Source organism: Polypterus senegalus, chromosome 13 (genome assembly GCF_016835505.1).
Source record: "Polypterus senegalus isolate Bchr_013 chromosome 13, ASM1683550v1, whole genome shotgun sequence".
In the NCBI taxonomy this organism is placed as follows: domain Eukaryota; kingdom Metazoa; phylum Chordata; class Cladistia; order Polypteriformes; family Polypteridae; genus Polypterus; species Polypterus senegalus.
Genome location: NC_053166.1, coordinates 94,613,930 through 94,637,999, shown reverse-complemented (window position 1 = coordinate 94,637,999; position 24,070 = coordinate 94,613,930). Strand labels below are relative to the sequence as shown.

Below are 24,070 nucleotides of genomic sequence, written 5' to 3'. Positions count from 1 at the left end.
CAAGCGACTTCCTTTATGCCAGACCCAGGAGTACTTCTGGTGTTACTGCACTATAGGTTGGAAGCACTTCTGGTCAGGTGTAAGTTCCTTAAATTCGGGACAGTCTATCCCTGCAGGTCCACCTGGCTTCACCCATGGAGCCCAGCAGGACTATTCAACAGGACAGCAAGACCCAGGTTGCCCTGTGGGTATCCATGCAGACACCGTAGCCCAGGCAGACTTCTACTGATTTTATTGGGGGAGTTAATAATCCATATGATTGATATTTCCCAGTCCTTCTATTAAACTGCCCTCCGACTGAGTAAAGATGCCCTAAACCATACCAGCTGGAACGCCAGTCCATACCTGGTGTCCATGACAGTATATAGAGACAAGGTTAATGGAGCAAAAAAAGAAAGAAAGATATGTAGGTTGGTCAGTATATTAATTTTTTCATCTGTCCATTTTCAGTGAGTTCTTCAGTCAGTCCTGCCTGTCCATTGTGTCTGTCTGGTGACATACAGAATTATCTGAGAAATTTCACTGGCCAGTTTTCTTATTTCTTATATAATTATTACATAGATCATTGTCAGTCTTTGCCAAAAGTAAGGAGAATAAGGGACTCCATTGTGACCTGAATCTGCAATGTTTGTATCGGCTATTATGAAAACAGAATAAATAAGACAGATAATTTTCCCAAAGCTGTACTTGAGAAAAAGGTAAAAAGATGTTTGATTTTATGTATGTTTTCATTCTAAAATAATAAAGGCAGCTATTCGGTTTTACATATTTTCTGTGTAATCTTTCTCTTTAAGGCCTTGTTCACAGAATGTAACACAGGTAATCCACAGCACAAGTATAAAATCAATTACATTCTCTGCCCCAGTTGATATACAGTTTATTACAATACAGTTTATTTTTGTATAGCCCAAAATCACACAGGAAGTGCCGCAATGGGCTTTAACAGGCCCTGCCTTTTGACAGCCCCCCAGCCTTGACTCTCTGAGAAGACAAGGAAAAACTCCCAATAAAACCTTGTAGGAAAATGGAAGAAACCTCGGGAAAGGCAGTTCAAAGAGAGACCCCTTTCCAGGTAGGTTGGGCGTGCAGTAGGTGTCAAAAGTAGGGGGTCAATACAATACAATATACACAACAGAACAATTCCTTAAGACAGCATAATAAAAATTTTAGAATTACGGTTTAACAGTAGATGATATGACATAATTAGGTTTCGATATTTTTAGAGTCCTGGAGACCTCATCCATCTAGCTGCATCTCCATTTGGCCATGCCACGGCTGAAACATTGCTCCGATGAAAGGACCTCTCTTTCCCATGATTCCTGTGATCCTCCATCAGGGATGACTTTACCATAGGCAGGCAAACAACTTGGCAGGTGGGCCGTGGCACCAATGGCCACATTTGGGTACCGAGAAAAGAAACAGAATAGGTGAGGGTTAGTATTCAAATATAATTATCATGTTACTTATGTTATAGTGCTAATGACTAACAACAGAGATGCAGTATGTACAGTTAATCAGCAGCTCTAGTCAGGATATGCTAAACTGAAGTAGTGAGTCTTCAGCCGGGATTTAAAGGCTGAGACCGAGGGGCATCTCTTATGGAAGCAGGAAGACCATTCCACAGTTTAGGGGCCCTGTAACTAAAAGCTCGACCTCCCACTGTTATTTTATTAATCCTTGGAATCCTAAGCAGACCGGCATCTTGAGATCTTAATGTGCTCAGGTTTGTAAGTCATGATAAGTTCAGACAAGTAAGCGGACCTTGGCCATTTAATGCTTTATATGTTAAAAGGAGGATTTTGAAATCTGCCCTAAATTTAACTGGGAGCCAGTGTAAAGATTTAAGAACTGGGGTTATGTGTTCATATTTTCTTGTTCTTGTAATAATTCTTGCAGCGCATTTTGGATTAACTGGAGGCTGTATAGAGAACAGTTTGAACAGCCAGTGAACACCGCATTGCAGTAGTCAATCCTACTAGAGATAAATGCATGAATTAATTTCTCACAATCCTGTTTATTTAGAAAGCCTTAATTTCCTAATATTTTTAAGATGGAAAAACATGTTTTGGACGACTTTGTAATATGCGCTTTAAATGACATGCTAGAGTCAAAGATAACTCCTAGATTGCGGGCTGATTCAGTAAAATTAATTGGGATTCCAACTGAGTTAAATGACGACAAAATATTGCTGTGATCAGCGTCATTCCCTCCAACAATTAACATCTCTGTTTTATCTGTATTTAAAGACAAGTAGTTCTCATTCATCCATTCCTTTAATTCACTAACACAACTAATTAAAGACAACATCGGAGAAACTTCATTTGATTTAAATGAAAGGTATAACTGGGTGTCATCTGCATACGAGTGAAAATTAACATTATGTTTCCTAATGAGAGATCCCAGTGGAAGCATGTAAAGTGAAAACAGTAAAGGTCCCAGTACTGAGCCCTGCGGACACCATATTCAACTTCTGTGTATAATGATGGAGTACTGTCAGCACATTTCTGTACATACTGGAATCGATTTGATAAATAAGAACTGAACCAAGCGAGCACGGGCCTGTAAGCCCAACATCGCTTTCTAGCCTGTGCAGTAAAATAGAATGGTCAATGGTGTCAAACGCTGCACTTAAGTCCAACAACATAATTACAGTGGAATTTCCTTCATCAGAGGATATCAGAATGTCATTTACAACCCGTGTTAGTGCCGTTTCTGTACTATGACCAGTGCGAAAGCCAGACTGGAATTTCTCAAATAAATTGTAATGCATAAGGTGTGACTGAAGCTGACTGGCGACTACTTTCTCTAGTATTTTAGAGAGAAATGGTAAATTTGAAATAGGCCTATAGTTATTTAGTATGTGTGGGTCTAGGTCTGACTTTTTAAGTAAAGGTTTAATGACTGACACTTTTAGTGCATCAGGTACTGTGCCATGCAATAATGAACTATTGATAATGTTTAGAATTGGTGCTACAAGAACATCCATTGCACTTTTACTAGTTTCGTTGGCACTGGATCTAGGGAACAAGTAGTGGGCTTCATTTTCGAAATTAAAGTTAAGACTTCCTGCTCAGTTACAGGATTAAAATTATTAAAGTGCTGAATACAATGTGAGGCAGGGTCTGCTAAGCTAGTATTTGGTTTGTACTGTGATGCTGAGATCTGTGATCTTATATTTTTAATTTTCTCATTGAAGAAGTTCATAAAGTCTGTACTGCTAATATCTGTTGGTATTTTGCACTGTTGATCTGAATTCCCATTTGTTAATTTAGCCACTGCTCTAAAAAGTACCCTAGGATTTTTATTATTGCTATCTATTAATGTAGAATAGTATTCTGAGCGAGCTTTAAAGAGGGCCTTTTTATATTTATTAACACTCTCTGTCCATGCAATTTGAAAGACATGTAGCTTTGTTGTTCTCCATCTGCGCTCCAGTTTTCGACACTCTAATTTAAGAGCTCGAGTGTTTTCATTAAACCAGGGAGAGTTTCTATGTGCTTTGATTACTTTTGTTTTTAGGGGAGCCACTGTGTCCAGAGCATCTCTCAAGGTCACATTATAATGTGATGTTAGCTGATCTAAATTGTTTTCCACGTTTACATTTGATGTTAACTGATCTAAATGGTTTTCCACAATTACACTCGACTTACTCAAGGTATCTATAAATTTTGAAGCAGAATTACAATCTAGATGTCGCACTGTCTTTGTTTTAATCTGCGAGTGCGCTGGCATGGGCAGAACTAAATCAAACGTAATTAAGATATCAGCATGTAGGAGAGCATTGTGCTTGTTAAGAAATGTAAAATGCTTCTTATTTTCCTCATATAGACATATGAAAACCCAGCATCATGCACATTAGTGTTTTTTTTCTCATAAGGAAAATATACAATTCAAGAAGCCCCATACCCAAACCTAACTGTTCCCTACTAAAGATCCTTTCCTGTTTCCTGCAGATGAGGCTTAGTGCATGCAGGCTTCAAGTGCTGTGTAGTTGTGTACCATCATAATTGGCAAAGTGGGCATCAACCAATGAGAATATCTACAACACATGTCACACAGCTCAACAAAATATTTGCCCATTATAGGACATAATTCTAGTGACTTCTTTTCACTAGAGAACTTTATTTCATCATAAAACAATGGGCAAACATATACGTTTTTCATGAATGAGAAAGTATGAATCTGTGTCTATTAATACATGTTAAGTCCAAAGATGTTATGCACAAGCTTTATAACACACTGATGAGGCCTCATTTGGAGTACTCTGAACAGTTTTGGTCTCCAGGCTACACAAAGGACAAGGCAATGCCAGAAACATGCAAGAGAAAGCAATTAGGCTGATTTCAAGGCTACAGGGGATGAATTATGAGGAACAATTAAATGAGGTAATCCTTTTCAGTTTAGGCAAAAGAGGATTAAGAGGAGACATGATTAAAGTGTTTAAAATTATGAAGGGAATTAGTACAGTGGACCAAGACTGTTAACTTTAAAATGAGTTCATAAAGAAGATGGCAACACAGTTGTTAAAGGTAAATTTTGCACAAACATTAGGTACATTTTTCTTTACACAGAGAACCATAGACACATGGAATAAGCTATCAAGTAGTGTGGTAGACAGTAGGACTTTAGGGACTTTTAAAACTAGGCTTGATGATTTTTAGAAGAAGTAAATGGATAGGACTACTGAGCTTTGCTGGGCTAAATGGCCTGTTCTCATCTAGATTGTTTTAATGTTCTAATGTTAAAAACACTTCAGTGTATAAAAAGCAACAGGCAAATGCACCTGCTATTGCCTCTCTGTTGTAATAAGGAAGAATGGAGTCACAAAAAGGTCAGAAAAATAAACATGTCTTTAAAGAACTGACTAACAGGTTAAAAAGCTGTTCTATAAATATGGCTGGATGGAGGAAGAGGTGGAGTCAGGGAGGCTGACGTGGCAGGGAAGCTGGTTCTGGGTACCGGATATGATTTCATCAAAGAGTGCCAGAAGTGATGTCAACAGTGGCTAGACTGGTGGTGACGTCATTGGGAGGCAGGTTCTTTGGTTAGTCTACAGGGAGACAAAAGGAGAAAGGATCAGGTGGCAGCTCCAACCCTTGGTCTAGCTCAAAAATAGCATTATTTGAGCCTGTAAACCATCTCCTATGTGTATGTGTGTGACACAGGTATGAGTCAAGCCCAAAAAATAGTAATTGACACCGATAATATTAAACTTATACAGCTATAGAGTTGAGGTTTAACTAATAACTGTATTTAACTTTGTGAATAGTTATTTAATTTAGTTTGTTTCAGTTGCAGAATAAATATTTTTCCACTGTTCGTTAAATGTGACTGTGAATATATATTGGAATATAAAGTAAGTGTGATTTACTGTAAATTTGATTTTGATATTAATTAAACACGTTTTGTTATAGTAGTTTCCTCACTATTCATTCTGAACTTAGCGTGCCATCTAGTGGGCTTTTCATGAAACAATTTTTGTAACTGAATTGTTAGTGCTACAATTGTTTGTCAGAGCTCAATTATATGCTTAGTATTTGTTTAGACCACACCATCATATTTAAAGTGGATATCAGCATAAGAATTACTAAGAATATTTTGGACAAGTTGGTTCATTGCTAACCTAATTTTGAACCAGTTATTCACAGATGTATATCCTTCTTTCTATCAAAAGATCATAAAAGGCTTACAAATGTCTTCTCTGTTGCATATTTTTACAAACTGCATGTCATTAATCCACACATCCCCTAGTGTTTAATGAAATACATAGATAAACTGAGCACATGCCTATTTAAACTAAACATGATGAAATACGCAAGAAAATCAAAAACAACAACACAAAATAGCAATGCAAAAGCTGTAAAATCACAAAAAGAAGCTACTATAAATTTGCAAGGAAAAAACAAATGGCTTGGCAAAGTAAACTGATTCTTTTAATTGTGTCCACAGCCCTCTATTTCTAGAGGAAAATGTTCTCATAGCGACTACAACTTATTTGCCTTATGATCAATGATAAAATTGCAGCCATCTTGAATTATGGAAAATAACACATTGATATTCCTGGATTTTCCTTCTTCACTGCACTTTCTCTACAAGCAGGGGAGTAATATGTTTTGGTTAGAAACTGGGCCATAAATGCCTCCTGGTGTCTAGAAGGAGGTCCAATTTTTTGCTAGCTGTGTACCCTCTTACAAACCATTTGTCCTTAGACTATACGGCTACCCCTTGACCAAATCTGAAAAATTCAGATAGGAAAATGAAGAGTGTAAATCTTTTGGTTAATATAAAGTGTGCTGCTAGCAAATTTCAGTCTTGCATTTAGAGTGTAAACAACTCACCTTGCATACTGTCTGTTGGGCTTGACTGTCAAGGAAGACTTAGAAGGTGTGCATGACTTTTCTGCCATTAAACACTGCTTAGATTTACCACTGGTACTGGTGAGAAACTGGCTTTAATGAATTTCTGTAGCTGAGGTCTGTGAAGTGAGAAGACACTCACCACATTGCAAGGAGCTAACAAAATATTACAAGCAAATGATTTTTCTTAAACCACCTGCGGTAGAGCAATGCCTCAATAATATAAAGTGCGGTGAAGCCAAGGGTTGAATATTTATAACTACATCACAGAACAACTATCAATTATTCATTGAGCAAATTCAATGTACACTGCAAGCCATACACCTTCTGTTCATCTGATGATGATTGAGTAACTCCCAGTTTACCCATTATATCAGTATGGTTAACAGAAAATTATAAACAACTGTAGTTTTTCTTTTTGTGGGTTTCAGGCTTCTGTTTTTCATCACTGGTGTCAGGAATCTGCACCACACATTCTGTACTAAATCAACCTAATTTCCTCTTATTTAGGGAGATAAAGATCTGGACTCCAAACTCAATGGTTGTTGGGTCAATTCATGCTTTGACCCACAGTGGAACCCCATATCACTTAACAAGATTGTACTCCATCCTGAAAAAAAATAGTTGAAGACTGCTGTGCTGTGCACCTGTAGTTAAAAAAGTGACAGAGGATCATGCAATGGAATGGGGTTATATAATTTAAAAGTTGTTTGTTATCTCTGTAACTTGTAAAGTTTGATTCCACTCCTTTGGTCTTCACATTTATTACATGTTTTTTCCATAAATATATATTGAGTAATGTCTCAGTCTTCATTGTCCTTCAGACATTTTGAACATCATCAAATGCAAAGTATAGTGATTTTTACTTTCTCATATACGAGGTATAGGGAAAGTATTGCAATTTCCGTTAACTGGAAGTGGTACTTTACCTTTTATTCATGCAGCTGCAGAATTCGATTTATTCAACTTTACTTTTATAATAATTGTTCAATATGTTATTAATTTGATTTGATTTGTTGCTGGTGCATTTTTAATGTACATAATATAAAAATATAATCATTGTCTTGTGGTTTACTCCTCAAATATCCATCCCCATATCTGTCAATACAAGAAACTCTAGGGGAGACCATTCCTGATTTTTTTATTTTCCTGATAGTGCATGAGCAATGTGACCAGCGCACATTTTGGATGAGTTGTCCTTTAGACATTTGTGTGCTCTTTTTTCAAATTAATTATTTTGATTTTCACTTTTTGGTCCACAGATCCATGCTGTGCATCATCAAGGTGATATCTTGTTTGCAGCCATTGGAGTATCTCTGTTGTACATGTTAGCATTTGCCCTCCACTCAATTGTTCAATTCTCTTTCAGCTCAGCAGTGTTCTTCTTTCATTATTCATGCAACCCAGCTGCACTATTGTAATCCTGACATATTTTTCTAGTCTCTCTCTTTCTAAATTTTTTTTTTGTAATTGGCTTTCATTGTTCTCATTTTTATTTCCTTTTGTGTTAGTCAATATTATCATGCTTTTATTCTTGGGGTTTCTAATACTAAATGTGGGGTCAAAGCTCAAGAGGAAAGATCTGGATTCTGTTATGAGAAAAATTCCAGGATGGGGTTTGCAAAAAGTCTTCAGAGATTAATAATCACATATCCTAGAATTAGTCTTAACATAAATAAAGTTAGGAGTTAGCTCACCTTGAACACATAGGTGTACAGTTTGTATAAATATCAGGAATATGTATTGAGTGCCAGGTGGGGGACAAGACTTCATAGCAGAAACATATAGTAGAGGTGATGTCTTGCTCATCACTTGGAGGGACAATCACAGAAGTGATTGTTTTGTGTTCAGCTTTAGTTAGGCTTCCTCTTTTATATTCTTTGCTCCTCCCATCATGTGACTGCAGCATGATAAGCACTGCTAGGCAATAGATAGTAACAGATGGAGCCAAAGGCATACTACAAGCAAAGGGAGAGTCCAGAGTTGCAGGTTAAACTTTGTTGCGATGTCATATTTTTTTGAGAACATATTGTTGCTGTTTTTATTGGTTTTGGACATGTTTTTCTGAGTTTTGTCTCCTTGTTTGTGTTGTGGTACTTAACAGCATTGTGTGCTGATGTCATTTTAGACCCTTTTGTGCACAATGCATTTGTAATTGTAATTTACTTGCAAACACATACCAGAATGTAACATTCTAAGCATCATTTTATATAAAACTTGGATAAAACCACAGCTTATTTATCATACAATTTTGCCAGTAAGGGCAATTCTGCTGATCTTTCTCACACGCCATAAAAATAGTTTTGCTTGGGGTAATTATTCTAAACCCATGCTATAAAAGTGGATCTCTATCAGTTCAGAAAAACTGCAACTTTTGATTCTCCAAGGGATCACTTTCACTTTGGATTATAGATTTTGAGACTGTAAGTTGGCTGTAGTTTCAGCATGTTACTCACTTGATGGATGTAATTTTGGTTTGATATCCTTATGTATGTATGTATGTATGTATGTATGTATGTATGTATGTATGTATGTATGTATGTATGTATGTATGTATGTTTAATCAGATGATTATTTTGCAACAATCAAGTGTAGATATACATTGAAAATTTCCTAAATAAAAGAGTATTTATGAAATTATAAAATAATGAAATTGTCCTCCAATCCCACTCCCTAAAGCATAATCCTTTAAAATGAATGTTTAGTGTCTTTGGTCTATGATATTTAATTTGATCAAGGAAAAGATAGAAAATGTGCCACCAGCATACTCCATGTGACATCTTACCAGATACAAGGTAAAACAGATTAGCTATTCAGTGCTGCAAAACATCCATTAGATATTGACAGTTGACAATACTGGCCCTGGATGTCCAGTTAATTCGGTCTGCTGAGAGCTGATGTAGGATCAGTTTAAGAAAACGTCCAACAGGTGACCAGAGCTGATTTGACATGATTGTCCAAAGGAAAAATAGTCTTTGTTGTACACATTTGGAGTATAGGAATGTGTAAAGTTCAGCAAGAGAATGACATCAGAGGTATGTTGCCAGACAAAATAGAAAACATACAAGAAGCAACGCCAGTCCAACAGTGGGATATTCCCAAAATATAAGAAGGAACATGCCAGATACAGAAAATAACAACTTCATACTAAAACAGTACTTGATTGGAGGGAAAGTGAAAGTGAAGAGTCAATGTAATCAAGTTGGGAAACAATGTTAATTTAAAAAACTGAAAACTATAATGGGAGAAAGGACCAGCGTATAATTGATTATTTAATACTGAAAATTCGCTGGGATGGATGCTGGGAAGGTGTACTGCTTTCAAGTAGAGTTAAGTGGCAAAAGAGCAAAATGTATGGAATTTGACTTTATAATCCTGAAACAGACTCAATTAACTTAAATGTGCTCCGAACATGAGAGAGGTTGTGTGACACAACACCCAAAAATAGCACAATGTTATCAGTGTAAAGTGAAATGTTTTGGGGGTAACTATCAATAAAAATAGATTGATTCATTCATGGGTATGGAGAGCTTTAGGACAAGGTTGAAGAGCAGCAATAATAGTGGGCACTCTTAGAGTTTGGTCCTTTAAGAACTGAGACAAAAAAATATTAGTATTAGCACAACTGGGGTTAGAGAAGAGTGTAACGCATTGATCGTGTTTGTGAACATGTCACTGTACATCATCAAGCCTATCATGTGCAATACAATTGCCACCTCATTCTGTTAAATGCTTTTTCAGCATCTCAGGCCAGAAGAGCCATTGGGAGAAACAAAGGATGTACTGCATCTAGAACATCCAGAAGGCATCAAACATTACCTTATGGTCGCAGATTTAGAATGGAGAAGTTTTGGTATTACTTATTTAGTTTTCTCACCAGTAGTTTTGCCAATAGCTTAACATCTGCATTTGTCAAGGAAGTGGGATCAATAATAGTCATAGCTGGTCCCATGCATTAGATGTAAGAGTATGCCAATTTAGCAAGTGAATATGATTGGTTTACCCATGTTGGTCCAGGCAAAAATCACTTACAGGTTTAACAAAAAATGTGTCATTTCTTAAAACTGTGAAAAATAAAATGTCGTAACATGATGTCTATTTGCACCTGTGCAGGGCCAAAATGCAGATTTTTTTTTTCAAACAATTTCAATGACACAAATCAATGACTTATTGTTAACAGCATTTGCATCTATGCCAATAATAAGATCAAAATGCTTCAGGACCAGAAGCTGATTAGATGTTAATGTGAGAAACCAAGATTTTTGTGGAGTTTATTGCGAAAAAAAGCTTCTTTGAGCTATCTCCGTTAGCATGTAAAAAACCCTTCCGCTACACTCTGTTTGAGAGTTCAGTGTTTTAATTTGTAAACTGCAACAAAAGAGAACTGCTAATCAGTTCCTTTTAGTGGATGCAGACAGTGTTTATTGCACAGCTGCTTTACATTATAATTGAGAATTTTGGCCTCTTGAAGTAGTTCTACATATACATTTTTGATCCAAGTACTTGGATGTTTAAATAGACTATTTCAGATTAATCATAATAACAAAAAAGTTCAAATTTTGTAAGTGCATCAAGGCCAATGACTGCAGCAACAAACCCCACTCCCCATCCCTGGCCAGCCAGAAATCAGGAAAACCATCAAAAGTCTGTTCCTGTTATATTTAAACTGAACTCAAACAAGCCCTCCAGCACTATCATAAATAACCAGTGTAATGACTAGATCATAAAGAATGAACCTCGAAAGGAACAAAAATATCCAAAATAATACTACTGGAGTGGAGGATGGAACCAAAGTGATTGAAAATTCAGAATAATGAACAAGCTGCAACTCTATTACAATTTCTGCTATATGGCCTCAAAAGATCAAATCAGAGAGGTTGAAATATGATCTGAGTTACAGCATTTAATTAACCCAAAAACAAGAATGTGTCAATATCAAGCCAATTTGTCACTATAAGTTTGTCACCAGAGGTTTTACAATGTGGAAGTAATGCACAGACCATATACATTTCTTCCACAATGCGACCGGAGTAGATACCATGTTGGTTTATGGAAGGAAATAGCCAAACACTGAGCAATAATTAGAGAGGAGCACACACTGAATGTTTCCTTTTTGCTTATTGCATAAACCTCCCTATTGCATGATCACTACACAAAAGGCATTTCCATGCAACAAAATAAAATGTTTGGGTTAAGAAGAAGGGAGGAAATGGAAGAACCAGAGGTAGTGTCCACTGAAAATTTTGCCTTAATTTCTTACCTCTTCTTTTTTCTACAGATATCTCAGTGAGCCTTCTCTCAGTAATTGTCACTTTTTGTGGAATAGTTCTCCTTGGAGTTTCACTCTTTGTCTCCTGGAAGCTATGCTGGATTCCATGGCGCGACAAGGAAGGTTCAGGCTCCAGCACTGGGGTTGGACTTCTAGGTGGGGGACCAGGTGGTGTAGCTGGACCCCTTCCCCAGTTGCTGCAGCGAAAAGATCAGCATTCTTCATCTTCTCTTTATCACTCCCCACATCCTCCTCACCCTCACTTCTCTGAGATTCTTGTAGTGGAAAGAGTTGAACTGGGAGGTCAATCTGAGATGCCAGAACACTCCTACTTAGACATGGATTCCTACCCTCCTGGGCACCAAACCACCACAGCATCTTCAGGTACATTATACCTTACACCTTCCATTGTATGACATGGAGTGTTTGGGACACTACAATTTCTTTATCTCTTGATTTATCATTATTAAAAGTGATGCCCATCTTTTTCTTTTTAATTAATATTTGCTGGTACTTTCAAAGATATTTTCCAGTTCATAATTTTTTATAGTTATCCATATATCAGTTAAATAATAGTGTATGTATTGTAATATAGTTCATTCATATCACAACAGAGAACACTTTAGCCCTAAAGTCATGTGAAGATGTCCCATTCAGATATTCTATTCTAAGTCAAGGCTTCATCTGTTTTGGTTGTCATATGGACCTCAGTGCACTATATTTGCCTTTTCTATTTTCTGTTCCAATCTAGATGAACTTGGATGCAACTGATCTCTTTCATACAATTTATTGTATCACTACAACCTTCTTTCTCTGGTTATTTTAATGTATTTTTTATGTTATCTTGTCCTATATTTCTTCCTATTCACTAGATCTGTTTGCCCCACTTTTCTCCAAGGAATACTGTTATGCCTGATTTATGTACAGTATTTGAAATAAAACTTTAAAATGGAAAACTGTTGTCAAAAACAAAATGTTTCTAATAATCTTTGCAATTTTTGTACAGGGGTAGTTGGAGGAGTCAGTGGAATGGGGGGGCCCCTCAAGATGAGCCAGACCTCCCCAGAGCTTCCTCCTTCTTCTGAGTCGCTTGTTTCTGCCTCCCAGAACAGAGACTTACCCAATGCACATTCCCAGCACCAGGTGGCTGTACGGTGAGCTCCTGAGCATGCTTCTTAATTATTGTGCAAGAACCAGTATAAAATTTGAAATTGAGCTATTACAGTATGTCCAGTACATACCCCTGGTCATTAGCCCTTGTAACATACAGACTATGGTTTGCTTAGGTAAATGAGAAGTAGTTAAGCTGCTTCTTTAGATTACATAGGAAATCCTGTTACTTTAGTGGGCCTACAGTAACAAACTGGTTTAGTGGGATTTTCCTTTGTAAGGCTGCATCTGAGTATGCAGACAGCCTTCATTTAGATGAAGTGTTTTGACAGCTTTTTCCTGGGATTTGCTGATGTGGGCTAAGACTTGACTTTAGTCATTTTTATTAGAAAGATTTTTCTTAGTATACATTAGTAAACTAGAAGTAGGACCCGGCATTGCTTGGGTAAGGAATTTTAAGGCAGAACTGTCTAACTTCTATAAATTGTGTTTCTTTAAACAGAGGCAAATTAAATGAATGTAATTTACTTTAGTGCTCAAAATCCAGGAAAAGGCAATATTCTTCAAACTCACTGCAGTAAAAAGCAACTTCTGGGGTATCCCCAAGGTCAACATTGTCAGTTCCAAGGTAGTCTAGTGGGACAGGATAATTATGCAAAATTTTGTTGAGATTGGACCAAGGGCGTATATTTGTGTAACGAGCAAACACACACATATACATGTATTTGCTTAACAGATGCTTTTATCTAAAGCAACTTATAAAGGATATCAACATAATTAATTATTGGGAAACAAGTGTTACAAGACAAGATTACAAAGTAGGGCTCAAATCAAAAGCAAGCTAGTTAAAATTTTTCGGTTACAGAATATAATAGCTAATATCAATTAGACAGACATTCACCATACACGATTGAGTCTTCAAATGCTTCTTAAACACATTGAAGGAGTTAGCATTTTGAATGGAAGTAGGCAGTTCATTCCACCAGCTAGGAACTACACAATAAAAACGTCTGGACTAAAATTTAATACCATGCAGAGGTGGCATCACTAGATGCCATTCAACAGCAGACCTGAGTGGATGAGAAGGAGCATAAGACCTCACAAGTATATACTCGTATATAGGTGCTGATTCATTGACTGTTCTGTGGACAAGCTTCAAGGGTTTGAACTTAATATTAAGCCAATATAGTGATTAGAAACAATGAGTGACATGAGTGCCTTGGCTGGTTGAATATACATGAGTTTATGAAGGTGTTCCTCAGTATGCATCAGCTAAAGGAAAAAAAGATAAATCTTATAAGTTATGAAAAAAGATTTATGAATATATTTATCTGACCATTATCATTAAACCATTTTTAAGAAAAAATGTTGTGCCTGTATGTTAAATATTATATATTGGCTACAGGAAAAGAAATGCATAAATTAATCAAAAGGCTCTATATTATTGAGAGTTCTACTATTATGAAGGGAATTTGAAATATTAAATTATATGTAATGAATTTATTATTTATTTTTGAATTGGACAAAGCTGTTCTAAACATGATCATGTAGTTGAAGATTTTTGCAACTTTATTTGCAGCTTTATAAATCGACAACACAAGGGGTAAAGTTACAAACATATAAATTACATAAAAGACATATATAATGTTTAAATATGAAACATACAAAAATAAATATATTAACAAAATTTCAATGTAGGTGACATAATTTACCGCTGCAGTAATGCATATTTGACTCTTGATCCATTCACATTCTGTCAGTGTTTCTTCATTTTCATTGGTATTCTGTTTTTTTTCTAACATTTTAAAGACATGCAGGTTAGGTTTTTGGAGGAATCTTAAATGGCCTAGCATTTACATGCATATACAGCAGGTGTGTGCCTACGTATGCCCAGTAATAAACTGGTGACCCACTCAGGGCTTGCTCTTGCCTTGCTCCAAAATGTGGCATACACTCCAGTGTGCGTGTAATAGAAAGAGGGGGTTCAGAAAATAGATAGATTGATTATTTTTTTCTGAAATGAATTCAGATATTCATGTAAATGCAGCTGTTTTTGCTTTTTCTTATCTATTTGCAGTTCTTCACCTCGATCAGTAACACACCAGTTGTCAAGCCCAGATTTTCACATAGAAGACAGAACAGACCAGGCAACCTGCATTGGTCAAATAAAGCCAGAGCTTTACAAGATGAGATCTGACCAGGGCGATGGCAAAAAAGTAGAAACTGGCAACTGTGGCAAAATCAGTTTCCTGCTTCGTTATGCATACAAGTGGGTATCATTCTTTTAAAATTTCTTGCAACTGCTGCATCTGGGTAAATCAGATTATATCAGTGACATCTTTCTACACTTCCTCTCTTACCACATGCTGGTTCATTTATGAAGTGGTACAGGTAACCCATTTGTATGGGACCTCCTTTCTATTGCACTAATCTGTTTTAAGGAAACCCATTTCTACTGCAGATGTTTCAAGCTCTCTGTACCCTACTCTTTTTCTTAAGTGCAATATGACCTTTTTGATTCTTTACCTTTTGTCTTATTTCGAGTGCTCAATTCTTAACTCTTTTACTTGCCTCTTTGGACATCTAGTGACATAAAAAAGATTATATTTCCAGACAAAATGTAACATTTCCACATGGACCATGCATAATAATGAACTTTAAAAAAACAAAATTGGAGTCGTTAAATGAAAAAAGAGCTTTGATTTAATGTTCTTTGATCAAATGCTGCCAACAAGCTGTCATTCTTTAGCTCAAAGCCATTTAAAGTAATTAATGGTTTCAGTTTTTCAAAAAAATAACTGATATTCTTTGAGGGAGTTTGCTTAGCTTAGCAGAATTTTTATTACTTCGGTTTAACATAGTAAATTTGCAGATGGAAGGATGAATTACAAAAATAGTAAAATTACAAAATAGTAAAAAAAAAAAAGTATATGAGCACATGGCTGTATTTTTCTGTTGATAGGATAAAGTCTGACTGCCCTGCCTCCAATTAAGAATGTACATTTGTTATCTATTTTAAACAGTACATAAAAAAGCAATACATCAAAAGAAAAAATACAAGTAAAATCCAAAATGATAGCATGCAACTTTTAATTTGGAGCCATGCAGCCCACAAGAACAGAAATAATGGATTTTTATGGCATTTCAGGGTCTATGGTTTTATAATTTTGGTGTTATTTCCAGATTACGTTTCCAATTTCTTGAACAGTAGCATTTTTTAAATAGGCGGATATCGGAATACTTCTTAAGTTTAATTTCAACAGAAAGGGTCTAATGAAAGAGGATTCAAACCCAACAGCACAAAACTCCATGATCTATAAGACTTTGTCTTTTCTTAATTAATCTCAATGATATTTGATACCTTAAACATCTTAGGTTAAAAAGAATTCTGCATTATGTGTTTCATTTCTGTAGTATAAATTTTGAGTGTAAAAACAAAATAATGTAAAAAGAAATTTACAGAGAACACTGGCAGCAGTATGCACAGGGATGTCCTTAGCAGATACTTCTTCAGATTGATAGGAGACTGCACATGCTGCCACATTAAAACCTTAATTCTCTTTGTCACAGTCACTGGCTATATATTACTACACATTACTCACATTATGTGCTTCATGAAAACAATGTATTTAAAGTCATTCTGATTTTGCATATTAAAACTGCAGTGCAAATGGAAAATATTGGCTTTATAATGTTGCCCTTTGAAGAAACACTAGATTACACAAGCTAGTTTAAACACAGTGGCTGAAAAATGGCCTATAAAACATAAGATTTCCAGTTCCATTAAAAACTTCAGCTCACTATGTGGTCTGAAAATGTTACTTAGCCTCCCCGTTGCTCAAGTTGTAAAACAAAAAAATATATGTCAACTACTTTACTGTATTCTCATCTTCCAAGTAACCTTGGAAAAAAGTGTTAGTCAAAACAGCTAATTTAAGAGATCCTGTGCTAGATGCAGAAGCAGTGTTTTAGCAGTGGGAGCCCTGATGTATGATGTTAAAATCCTTTGCAAAGCTGGCAAAATATTATACACTGCATACACTAAACTACTTCCCCATGAGTAGAAATCAGGCACAGTGTTGGAAAAATTGGAAATTTCGATGGGCACCCCAAACTAATGCCTGTACTAAAAAACATGATTTTTACCATTTTGATAAAGTACTGCATCAGCCTCAATTAACAAAAATTTGTCAGGGAAACCAGACGTAATGTCTACACAGACAAACATGACAGACTAAACATACAGGAAATAAAAATAAGTAAAAAAAATAAAATAACATAACTATTAAATCAGTCAAATTCTTGGATGCCTCATAGGTTGGCCCTTTAACAACTCATCAGTATGGTCTTTAGTTGCAACTTTAAATTTAATATTGAAGCAACTTCATAATCAGATGTATATACAGTATTCGCTACTTTATTACAGTTGATTGAGAATTAATAATAAAGCTGAGTGACTGTTGGTAGTCCAATGTCATAAATATCGCACAGATGTTTAAGGAATAAAGCATTGTACACAAAAGTTTTGAATTATTAAAATGACCATAATCCTTAAAATGACTGTAAAATGGTCAAAATGTGTAAATAATCTCACCTGTTAAAGATAAAATGGTTATTCTACTAGGTCCAACCACCATATTTTTAACTTAAGGTGATTTGTGACATGGCATGTTATTCCAGTAGTTTTTAATTATTTGCAATAACTAATAACTAATGTTTATTAATAACTAACAGTAATTAAAATGAAGAAGACTGCAATTGAATCCTTTATTGGTCAACAAATGGGTAGAGTTTTCACATCCTTCTATGTCTGCATGGGTTTTTCTAAGGAGTCCTAAATTTCCCTCTGCATCACAAAGACATATTAATATGTGATGTAGTTGCAACCTGCAAGAAAGTTCAGACTTGGCCGCCATATACTCAACAATTTATTCTAACAGCTAGATATTTTTCCATGTCTCCTAGGTCATTTGAGAAACCTATTCCCTTCCAGCTAGCATGTCCTGGGTGTAACAGTGGGTCTTCTTCCAGTGGGCCATCTCAAGAACTCCCTCAATGACATGATGTGTTAGCTTAGTTCCCATGATTTCCAAACAGTCCTATATGAATGAGTGTAGGTATGTGTGTGAGTGTGCTCTGTGTTAAACCCAAATATTCCTGGCATAGACTGTGATCCCCTTGACTCTAAATTAAATTTAATATGATTGAAACTGGATAAAATGTAAAATAGTAGTAGATTTCCAAAAGAGCAGCAAAGGTATTGAAGCCATTGTAACAAAAGATTTGGATTGTCTTGTCCCTTGCTAATCACTTCAGAGAAATCCTTAACTCTAGCAGCTAATGCAAGGATATAAAATACCAATGCTTATTTCAGATCTGTACTCCATATGAATAAACATTCTCCTGAAGACTCATGATTCTTTCTCTCAGTCCAGGGAAAAGCCAAGCAAAATGACACCTTTTATTGGCTAACTAAAAAGATTACAATATGCAAGCTTTCGAGGCAACTCAGGCCCCTTCTTCAGGTAAGTTGCCTCAAAAGCTTGCATATTGTAATCTTTTTAGTTAGCCAATAAAAGGTGTCATTTTGCTTGGCTTTTCTCTACATTCATAATGGCTAACACGGTACAACAACCTAGTACTCTCAGTCCAGGCAAATTTTCATAAAGACTGGGAAAGTTTATACGAGTTAGATTATGAGACTATATTTCTGAGTTACTGAATTTGACCACACATCTCACCTAGAGTGAGCTCTTTCCTTTTTTTTACATTAACGCAGTATTGAACAAATAGAATAATGGCACATATATGAACACTGCAGTAACAACAGAAGAAAGCTAGGTGTAGTTCCTGTGTTCTTTCTGTGCCGTGCTGATTTTCTTTGGGGTTCTACAGTTTCCTATTCTGTTGTTAAAATTGGTATTTTGGTTAATTAAGGTCTCTAAATTGGCCCTGTGTAAGTGTATGTATGCATGTGCTTATGCGTGTGTTTGCTCAAGGCTGGGCTATGGATGCAGTGGTGTTACATCTGCATTTGGCTTTTGTAAGGCACGGGCATCCTGCCAAAAGCTGATTCATGCCTTGTACTCTAGGCCTTCAGCTTCATGTGAGTCTTCTGTCAAAGCTACACAGTCGAGAAATCATAAATGGATGGACTATGGCAAGTTAAGCAAAACATACCTGATTTCTATAGTTAGTGACTTCAGTTCTTTATGCACACAAAACTGTTTACATGATGTTACAAAGTAATTTAGGTTATTATCCTCTTAATCCAACACACAAAACATGATGTAATATGATGTTACCAAGTAGTGTCGGTAATTTTAAGTTTTTTATCAAAATCTCATATTTTAATAAATAACAGTGAAACCCAGCCCATTCATTGTCTTTGTGAATTTTACATGTTCTCCCTACATCTATGTGCTGTTTTTCCTATTTACTCTGGTTTTTTTTTTCACATTCCAAAGTTGTGTGTTTTATTAGTAATCATAAGATAGTCCTATTTGACAGTGTGTGTGTGAGTGTGTGCTGTTCCTCGTGCTTGACTGGCACCCAGTTTAGGGTTGGTTCCTGCAGCTGGTATTGTCAGGATAGGCCATAACCTAGAATTAAGCACTTTTGTGATTTAAGCAGACACGCAATCATCCCCCTCTCTTGGGATTTGGTATGAAGGAATTTAAAATAAGTCCATATTTATTATGAGTATAACAAGGTACTTAACAGTCAAATCATTGGATTTGCAGGTCTCATTAGTGTAAACTGGTATAAATTCATCATTTTGTCAGCTTTTATGTTTTGGACAGCAGCAAAATTAACTAGGAACTACTGTATTTAACTTGATGTCCATGGTGTTTATTTATGTTGATCTACAGATGTGAATGATGGCATTACACAGTGGGAATTACAGGTAATTTGCAGTATATTAAAGTGAGGAGGGCCATTGTGCTAGAGAGACTACATTTTGTTTGCTGAAAGTGAGTACTTGGCAGTCCTATCCACTGTTTACTTTCTGTGGTGGTATATTAAAGTTAACTATCTGTTGTGCTATGGGAATTGAAGCCAGTTTGCAGTATATCATCTAGGTTACCCTATTTCAGAGTGAAAATTAAACTGTACCAGACGTCAACATCATTTTTCAGAGCTGCTGTAGCACCATTGTGTAGTGACATCTTCCCGCTGTTGAAAGGACTGCAGTGTATACACATCGAAAATAAAAACTGGCCCACTGGTGTGCCGTAGGATTGTCCCTGAGGTCTTTGTAATGAAGAACGTCAAAACTAGTTAGCAAGTGGTGGTGACATGCCTTCTTTCAACGCTTCTTATCCGCTTCCTTTTCAGCACAGAACAGCTGGTTGTTAAAATCCTTAAAGCACTTGACCTTCCTGCAAAAGATGCCAATGGGTTCTCTGATCCATATGTCAAAATTTATCTACTACCTGATCGCAAGAAAAAATTTCAGACTAAGGTAAGTTATGATATTTTCTCTGAGTGATACAGAATTTATAACTTTAAAATTCCTATTTATTTTTCCTTTACTACATTTTAAGATCGTATTTTAACTACATATTTGGGGAGTGTAATATGTGATGTTCTTTTAAAATGATCAATTCATGATCATCTGGCTGGACAGCATGCGTCTGGTTCATGTCAAGTTGATGGATTGACACACCTACTGTATATGAATAGTGCAAATTCTCACAAACATAATTGCTACAAGCTTTTGGCTGCACTCTATGTCAAAAGTTAACTTAGAAACCAATGGTAATCTCAGTGGCTATTATAAAGGACTTCTCACTACTGGTGTCACGTCCTGGAATACCCTGTTATACTGTATCTAGGTCTGGCCTACTAACTCCTGTATTTACCTCTACAAAGTTTCCTCTGCTGGCACCTGGTTTCATTGCACCCCTGAGACCAGATTTTGCGTTAGGGTTTGAAGCACCTACAAATGTTGTTGTTTGTTCTGCCTTATTTTAAAACAGTGCTTTTTAAAATGAGGTCTATGGGCCAACAGTAGTCCTCAAGTGTGAGTTAGGTGGTCTGCAAACTGACGTTCAAAAATTGCTCAGTTACATTAATCTGTTATGTTCTTATTTAAGAATTTATTTGTAACAAAGTTGTCAGTCGACATTTAGCCGTTGGCGATACTGAATCAATATACTTGGATAAATGAGAAATGGATCCAAAACTACTGTCATGCAGCATACTGTCTAACTTTCTTGCAAATAGTAAAAATGTTTGCTTTGATTCCATACCTCTTTGCTCTGTAACCACTCATATTTCTTGGTGTGGTTATCCCTATCTCTCTCACTCTTACATGCAATGCTTAACCCATCACAGTCTGTCTTCAGTCCATCCAGTCTTGGACACTGCCCAGTACTCTGTTCTAAGTTTACATTTATGTCAGCCTGGAGAGCCCAAATCCAGCCAAGGCAGTCCTTTAACATCAGTGCAAACAGGCTGCCTGCTGTTAATCGATCTTAATGGCTTAAGAGTTATTATGGATCATTGGCTGAAAGCTGGGACTTTGAAATGTTTCAATGTTGGATTTAAATCTGAATATTGTTTACATAAATGCCTTTAATAAAATAAATTATAAATTATAATTACTTTAAAATGTGACTGTCAGACTCAAGTGGTCTGCTATTAAATGGTGTTCCTTGATCCAAAACATGTTGAGGACCACCGCCCTTGCAGTGCTTAAATCCTATCCCATTAGATTTTGTTGCATCTTCATGGAAGGATAGTCTTGGTGCTGTTTTAAGGCAGAGCTAAACTCAAAGATGTAGTGCTTTTTGTTATTATGAGAGGATACTATGGCATGGTGATGCACCATTTTATAATTGTGCCCAAGTAGTGATACTGAGATGTAGCCTAGAAATAATTTTGGCATGAGGTATAAAGCCATCCAAACTTTGCAATAGTGTACACTCAAGAAGAGAGCTAAGATGAAGGACTACTAACAGGAGGTAAGGTTTAGGGTTTTGCTCCAGAGAAAGAGAGAAAAGAGAGATATAAAGGAAAGTGCTTTGGCAAGTTACTTGGGGATTGCGTAACTGTAAGAGTCATTCCAGTAGGCAAGCAAAGGGATACTTATGAAGACAATCACATGAGCACAGTAGAGGTTGCTTTTACTCAAAAAACCTTGCTGGTTAGTATCTAATCAATGATGTAAGTTAAACAATGCAGGTAGCTGGATTTCTGATCTCCAGTTTGTTTTATTTTTAAAGCCCTTGGTAAGTACCAGTATGTCGCTGCAGTCGGATTTGACACTTTATTAATGATGTCCCTTATACATTCCAAGTTTTGGGTTTGAGATGTTTGATAAGCTGTATGGAATGTTAGTTTTTTTTCCCCCTTTCATGCCTCATACTTTCATCTGGATGGAAAAATTAGTGTACAGGAAGCCAAAAAATAAAAATATCAAGATAATTGTTCAGTATCAGCAGTAGCTGCCAGCAAGCCTCATTAAGCAGAATGAACTCTACCAAAGTTTCTTTTCCCAAATACTACTATCAGATACTCTAAAGAGTTTAAACAGTTACTATAAACAGCTTTTCTAGTTATGCTGATGATGCTCACGACAATTTAAGTGTGTTGTTGAGCACAATCTTTACACCCTTTCCAGGATTTCATATGTCAGATGCCAGTGGCTCAATGGGAATTGCAAAAAGCAAGGGGCATCCTTGTCTGGTACCAATCTCTCTCAAAAGACTAATCTGTTTGTCTCACCAATGCACCCTTGCTCAAAAACACTTCCTAACTCTCCTCCTTAATCATATAGCTCAATGCCACATTCCCAGATTGACATCCCCTCCAGGTGTCATTTCCAGCTACTAGGATATAACCCACTCTCCCCTTTCCCCAGTAGAAGTGTGCTCATACCCCTTAAGTCTGTTGCGGCCCTCAAAAGACCATATGTCTCTAATGCAGAATTTTGTTCTGTCTGCCTTTAAAAAGCAACAGTGTTCCATTTCTTCTAGCCATGAGCCATTCCTTATTGTCCTACAACTAAATTGTGATAATCTCTGTCTTTCCCTGCACAGAAGATTGAACATACCTGACACCTGCTGAGTCAGCGGTGCTCTGGCATTCTGATTAAGCATTGCATGTTTCCTTCCAGATGTCTAGATCTGAGTCTGTAGAGATACCTAGGTTATCCATCTCTCGTTCCCAGGCTAAGGAGTGAGATGTAGAAGCAGTGGTGATCTTAGGCCCCTTAAGGTCCACCCTACTGCTCCAAATCTATGATTCTAGTGCACAGTGTTTTTATACTTTAAGAGGTTTGATTACTTGTTACAGGCTGTTGTCTCACCGACCCATATTTAACATCCTAAATCTTGCTTAGTCCTTCAATGTAATCCCTAAGTTGTCACCCATCCCCACATGAACCTGTGAGATCAGTATAATGTAAGAATTTAAACCAAATTAATATTAAAAGACTTCATTTATTAAATCACAAATAATACAATAAAAAGATAACACATAACACATTCAATACAACATATACATAATAAAGGAAGTAACATTCTTACAACATTTCAGCAGTGATGACACACAGATTCAGAACTTCCTCTCTATCTTCAAGGCAACCTCTGTTTCTTTCAAATCTCATTGGGTTCTTTTCTAAAATTTTTTGCTAAAATGTGTTCAGAACCTCCTACTTCATACTTAACCTATGACCAACCCAGGACTTTCTCTGCTGACATAGTATAGTGCTTCTTTTGACATGCACAGTTTCTTTTATGTCTAATAATCCTTAACACACTTGAGTTTAAGTAACAGCTCTTTTTTTCTAATTTTATTTTCACTCACTTACATTTGTCCTAAGTTTCATACTTTAGTTAAACACATTTTATGATTAAGTGTCAGTTAATTAATTTAAAGCATAACAGTTCAAGACTTTAAGTTTTTGGGCAGTACTTGACAAGGTTTTGAGTAATAAAAATGGCCCTAGTTCAAAATTTTAACTTTTTTGAGCCTTACTTGACAGGATATTGTTGCTGTGGTTTTAACGAACAATATAACACTCATGCTGAGCTCATTGCTTCATTTTCAAATTTCCAAACATTATAGTTACATCATGACTAGACAGTTTTAATCTTTTATTATCTGAGTCCATTTCTGGTCCAATTCTGTTTTTATTCCGAGGTTTCATTGGTGAGCCAGGGTGGTCTGTTTTCTTTATACAGTTCATAGTTCTCTCTCACACATATACTAATACCCCTTCCATTCAAATCTTTTAATTCTAGACTACTCAGAACCTTTACGATGCAGGTTTTTTTCTATCTCTTTTAAAGCCATACTCAACACCTTTCCTGTTCTGTGCTCCCTG

The 24,070-nt window shown here is 36.3% G+C and overlaps 1 protein-coding gene across 8 annotated transcripts in view; it reads left to right on the top strand.

The window, feature by feature from the left end:
• syt3 (synaptotagmin III) overlaps positions 1 to 24,070 on the top strand; it is a 155,905-nt gene that overhangs the window by 94,635 nt on the left and 37,200 nt on the right. For all 8 annotated transcript variants that reach the window (XM_039774765.1, XM_039774764.1, XM_039774761.1 and 5 more), the window contains 4 exons: positions 11,635 to 12,009; positions 12,632 to 12,779; positions 14,813 to 15,004; positions 20,074 to 20,200. In XM_039774765.1, the coding sequence (XP_039630699.1) occupies positions 11,635 to 12,009; positions 12,632 to 12,779; positions 14,813 to 15,004; positions 20,074 to 20,200 (842 nt within the window). The remainder of the gene's footprint in view (positions 1 to 11,634; positions 12,010 to 12,631; positions 12,780 to 14,812; positions 15,005 to 20,073; positions 20,201 to 24,070) is intronic.